At 53.3% G+C, this 5,977-nt stretch overlaps 1 protein-coding gene across 1 annotated transcript; it reads right to left on the bottom strand.

The window, feature by feature from the left end:
• Positions 1-4,733: 4,733 nt before the first annotated feature.
• LOC310920792 (olfactory receptor 14A16-like) lies at positions 4,734-5,666 on the bottom strand (the record flags this gene model as incomplete). Its single annotated transcript, XM_083880851.1, has 1 exon — positions 4,734-5,666. The coding sequence occupies one exon, from the start codon at positions 5,664-5,666 to the stop codon at positions 4,734-4,736; it is 933 nt and encodes a 310-aa protein (XP_083736977.1).
• Between the last annotated feature and the right edge of the window lie 311 nt (positions 5,667-5,977).

Genomic DNA, 5,977 nt, shown 5'->3' on the forward strand with positions numbered 1-5,977 from the left:
CAGGCCCTGCTGTCCCAGCCCTGGGCTCAGCCCTTGGCCTTTCTGCTGCCTCCAACCAGCCCAGGCCTTGCTCAGCATTGCAGTTCCCTGCTCACAGCCTTGGCCTCCCTGCAATCCTGCCCTCAAGGATCTGCTCTCACCAGTCCCTGGGGAGCCTTTGGCACTCCCTGCCCTCACTGGGGCCCAGGGATGCTCCAAGGGACTTGGACTTTTGCTTCTGACTCCTTGAGCAGCTTCTTCAACCTTCACTCTCTTTGGGGCTCCTGGACTCAGCACCAAATCCAGAATGGGTTTGATAAAAATACAAAAAGCCCTGAGGAGCTCCTTGTCTTCCTTCAGTTGTCTTCATGTCTCCAGGGCTTGTGCAACTGCTTGGAGTCAGTTTGGAGTGCTCTGAAGGTGGAAGATTTCAAAGTGCACCTCCTGATTTTTTTCTTTTTATTAAAGGTGGGTTTTTTTTAGTTTTTCAGTTCAGAGAAGAGGCAATAGAAGCATTACCCAAGTGATCCTGATACTGAATGTTTCCTTAGGAGGTCTGGGCACAGAAAAGAATGAGTCCCTTGCAGCCTGACCCTGTTTGGACAACCTGAGCTTCATCCCTAACTCACCATATCTGACATCGCCCACCTTGGGAGAGAAATCCCAAAACATTAAATAAAAAATTGTTTATTTTCCTTGATAATTAAAATTTATTGAAAAACAAAATTATATTTTTCTTATTTATAAAATTATTCAGTATTTTTATTACCTAGTTATAGTAAAAGATCTTTACATTTTTAGCAACCAAAAAAATTATTGGTCATTGGTTCTAACTAGCACAATTTTCTTCATTAATTAATTGACCCCTATTGGTATTAATTTCTCCCTCTTCATGCTAATTAGTCTATTTTTAAGTCCTTTGATATTCTCTTTTATAATTTTGTCAGACAGGGTAAAACGGGTTACATTGGGGTCCATGGAGACATTTCTGGGACACATTTAGGGCAGTTTTGAGTCTGGGGAGGGAATTTGGAGAGAACTTGATGGTCTGGAGGACATTTGTGGGAGCCGAGTGGGCACTTGGAGGAACACTTAGGGATTCTATCGGACAGTTCGGGGTCCGGGGAGCACTTGGGGGTCCAGGGGGGCACTTGGGGGTCAGGGAGGGGAATCTGGGGCCCTTCGGGGTCCGGGCGGGCACTTGGGGGGCTCTGAGGGGACTCTCTGGGGCGCGGGGGATGATGGGAGTTGTAGGCGCGGGTATGACACGGTTTAACATGGCCGCGGAGCATCACGGGAGTTGGAGGCGCAGCTCCAAAGGCTCTGGGTGGGACGCGGGGCATGACGGGAGATGGAGTCATGGCTGGAAGAGCGCTCTGCGTTCCCCGCGGAGCATGCTGGGAGCTGTAGTCCCGGAAGTGGCTCGAACGGGGTGTTTGGGGGTCCGGGAAGGCACTTGGGGGACACTTCTGCGTCCAAGCCGTGACTTGAGGTCCTCGGGGGGAGCGTAAACGGTTCGGGAGCACTTGAGGGGAGCTTGGGGAGCTCTGTCTGGGCTCTTTAGGGCGCAGGGCACGACAGGAGGTTTAGGCGTGGAACTGTGTTATGAGGGGCTCCGAGTCCGCAGCCGATGATAGGAGATGAATTGCCAAAAGTGGCTCTAACGAGCATCTCTGGGGTTGGGAGCATTCAGGGGATCTGCGGACGCTTTCGGGAGGTCCCGAATGGTCGCTGAGGGGGCACTTATGGATTCTGGAGGTTACAGGACGTGTGCAGGGTGGATACCGTGGGGGGGGAAGCTCTGTGGAGAGCGGGGCATGACGGGCATCGTAGTCCCGGCTGCAATGGGGCTCCTTCGGGCCGCGGCGCATGACGGGAGTTATAGGCAAAAAGAAAAGATGGCGCCAACTGCAGGCACCGCCCCAAAGCTCCTGTCCCTGGCGCTGATTGGATACCGGCGGTGATTGTTCCCAGTACAGCCCAGTTCCTCCCAATACACCTGAGTTCATTCCCATTCCCTTCCGGTTCCCTCCAGTATCTTCCATCGTACGCCCCAGTGTCCCCCAGTCTTCCCCACAGTGTTCCCAGTGTCCCCAGTTTGTCCCAGTATCCCCCAGTATCACTCCCAATATGCCCCAGTGTCTCCCACAGCGTTCCCAGTGTCCCCAGTATGTCCCAGTCCTCCCCAGCGTTTCCAAGGACACTTGAACTGCTCAGGGTTGCCGTGGCCCCCAAACAAAGGGACAAGATGGTGATTTTAGGACGGTGCCCTGGGTTCTTCATCTTCTCCCTTGGCATCCATCTTCTGCAGTGACGTGGGCACAAAGTAGTTTCAGTGGATTGGATCAAAGTAGAAATGACCCTGTTAGTATAGGTGATAGACATTGGCATAGAATTGTAAACAATGGGTACGTAGTGATCTGTATAAGAGGTAGCGACCTCCCATCACAAGGGGAGTCGCCTTGTGTCCGAGCTGCTGTGAACATCATGGCCGGACACAGGAGGGGAGTCACCTCGTGTCCAGGCTGCTGTTGTGAACATCTTAGCCGGACACAGGGGAATCACATTGTGTCCAGGCTGCTGTGAACATCTTGGCCGGACACAGAGAATTGTAAGATAAGAACTAATAAACAACACGAGAAACCAGAAAACCAAGACCTTGAGACTCCACATCATTCTCGCGCCGAACACCGAGCACCGAGCTCAGCACAGAACACAGAGACACAGAGTCAGACAGCAGACCCTAAATCCTTCAGAGGTCAAGAGGGAAAATCACTCCGTTTGTACCCACACGAACCACCAGCCAGCTTTGGAATCTCGGGTGAGAACAACCAGATTAAACCCTGAGAGAAGACTACTGACTTCATGAGAAGACCCCTGCCCACGAACACCAGAGAGGGCTGTGCAACCGCAGAAGGGTTTTCTTGCTCATTTTAATACAAAGTGAGGCTAGGTGGGGTTGGGTAATGAATATGTATAGGCATATGTAATACTTCATAGGATAAATAGTGGAAGGAAAATCACCAAGGTGCACTGGCCTTTGGAGGAGCTAACCCCCGTGCGTCTCAGTGCTCAATACACATACATACTTTACAACTCTCAGAAGCTGTGGAGTCCTTCACCATATATCAGAAGGCCTCATGGAATCGTGGAGATCATTGTGACACTCTAGGGCCTCATGGAAAAGCGGTGACACCAAGCTGGGTGTGAGTGTGGATCTGCTGGAGGGTAGGAGGGCTGTGCACAGGGCCCTGGACAGGCTGGATCCAGGGCCCAAATCCAACCATGCGAGATTGAACAAGACCGAGGGCCGGGTCCTGCCCTTTGGCCACAACAAGCCCTGCAGTGCTCCAGGCTGGGGACAGAGTGGCTGGAGAGTGGCCAGGCAGAAAGGGAGCTGAGGCAGTGCTGGACAGCAGGCTGGACAGGAGGCAGCAGTGTGCCCAGGTGGCCAAGAAGGCCAATGGTCCCTGGCCTGGATCAGGAATGGTGTGGCCAGCAGGAGCAGGGCAGTGATTCTTCCCCTGTGCTCAGCACTGGTGAGGCAGCACCTTGAGTGCTGTGTCCAGTTCTGGGCTCCCAATTTAGGAAGGACATGGAGGGGCTGGAGCATGTCCAGAGGAGGGCAACAAGGATGGTGAGGGATCTGGAACACAAGTCTTGTGAGGAGTGGCTGAGGGAGCTGGGATTGTTTAGCCTGGAAATGAGGAGGTACAGGGGAGAAAAGGTGGTGTCAGGGCACAGGTTGGACTTGATGATCTCCAAGGTCTTTCCCAACCTGGTTAATTCTATGATTCTTTGAAACCATCATTGAAAAAGTGTCAGGATGAGGTCTGGGCCTCATCTTCTGAAGGTCCATCAGCCCAGGCCCCTCAGCTTCTCCTCACAGCCCCAAAGCCCATCCTGTCAGTTCTGCAGAGCCTCTGCAGCTCCTCCTCATTGCCCAGAACAGGGAGTCCCACAGCCAGACACAGCAGCCCAGATGTGCCCCCCTGGCCTGTGGTGCCTCTGGCAAGGGAACAGCACCAGGCACTGCAGGAGCCTGCAGACAATTCCTGAAGAACTTAGAGGATGATCCTGCTCCACAAAGACGTTCCATTGGTGTGATGCTGTTTGTCCCCAGCCTGCCCACAGCCACCCTGGGGCTGTTCACGGGGCTTTTCTGTGCTGAGCATTGGCCTGGGCGTGTTCTGGAGAGAGCCTGGGCAAGGAGCCTGGAGCCCCCAGGCCCTGCCCTGAGGCGTCAGCACTGCCCCAGCAGTGCCCATGGCCTGTCCCTGCTGCAGCCCCGGCACTGCCACCCCCAGCCCTGTGCCCAGCCCTGAGAGCCCTCAGGCCCTACAGCAACACCAGGGCCAGGAGGGCAGCGGGGCAGGGCCACGGGAGCAGCACTGGCAACACCAAGGGCTGCTGGTGCTGGGCACAGCTGCTGTGCCAGCCCTGATCTGCCCCCAGCTCTGCACACAGACATTGCTGCTGCAGTGACAGAGAAGGGAACAAAAGTGGGGACCACTGGAGAAAACTTTGCTGGGAGATCATTTGGTTTAGTTTAGAGCACAGCCCCTCACTGACACAGTCTGAGGCATCAGTCAAGGTGGAGACAATCAAAACAGAAAAGGACACAAACAGAGGCCTTGCTTTTTGAACACCAGTGAAAAATAACAAAGAATAAAATCCCAAAATAACAACCAAACTCACACGTGCTATCAGAGATCACTTTTAATAGAAAGGATTTCTAGGAACTGGCCAGCAGTTTAGTGTTTCTGAAATCGTTCAGTGATCAGTGTCCACACTGCAGCCTTGAGCTCCTGGTTCCTCAGGCTGTAGATCAGGGGGTTCAGGGCTGGAGGCACCACTGAGTACAGAACTGACAGGGCCAGATCCAGGGATGGGGAGGAGATGGAGGGGGGCTTCAGGTAGGCAAAAAAGCCAGTGCTGAGGAACAGGGAGACCACAGCCAGGTGAGGGAGGCAGGTGGAAAAGGCTTTGTGCTGTCCCTGCTCAGAGGGGATCCTCAGTACAGCCCTGAAGATCTGCACATAGGAGAAAACAATGAACACAAAACAACCAAAGACTACAAAGAGACCAACCACAACAACCCCAAGTTTCCGGAGTTTGGAGTGTGGGCAGGAGAGCTTAAGGATCTGGGGAACTTCACAAAAGAACTGGCCCAGGGCATTGCCATGGCACAGGGGCAGGGAAAATGTATGGGCCGTGTTCAGCAGAGTATTGAGAAAGGCACTGGCCCAGGCAGCTGCTGCCATGTGGGCACAAGCTCTGCTGCCCAGGAGGGTCCCGTAGTGCAGGGGTTTGCAGATGGACACGTAGCGGTCGTAGCACATGATGGTCAGCAGGGAAATCTCTGACCCCAGGAAGAAGAAAATCAGAAACACCTGTGCAGCACATCCTGTGTAGGAGATATTCCTGGTGTCCCAGAGGGAATTGTGCATGGCTTTGGGGACAGTGGTGAGGATGGAGCCCAGGTTGGTGAGGGCCAGGTGGAGCAGGAAGAAGAACATGGGGCTGTGCAGGTGGTGGCTGCAGGCCACGGCGCTGATGACGAGGCCGTTGCCCAGGAGGGCAGCCAGGGAGATGCCCAGGAAGAGGCAGAAGTGCAGGAGCTGCAGCTGCCGCGTGTCTGCCAATGGCAGCAGGAGGAAGTGGCTGATGGAGCTGCTGTTGGACATTTCTTCACTCTGGGCATCGTGGACTGTTGAAAGAAAACATTGACAAGCTGGGACCATTTTCTTTTAGTCAATCCTTTAAATTGTATTTGGAATCCTCTCAAAATCACTTCTGTTCTATTGAGGGAACTTTGCTAAATTTTTTGCCTTTGGGTTTCTGCTGGTGCTGAATTATTGCTTCAATTTAAGCACTACTCTTAGCATTAACACTGAGTAGCCCAGAGTGAAAACAGAGCTCCCTGTGCCTCAGTGCAGTCAGAGATGCTGGTCTCACACAGGTACGCTTTGCTCCTTACACCTCCCTCTATTTCAGG

This window comes from Zosterops lateralis (genome assembly GCF_965231275.1).
Source record: "Zosterops lateralis genome assembly, chromosome: 31".
Taxonomy (NCBI): domain Eukaryota; kingdom Metazoa; phylum Chordata; class Aves; order Passeriformes; family Zosteropidae; genus Zosterops; species Zosterops lateralis.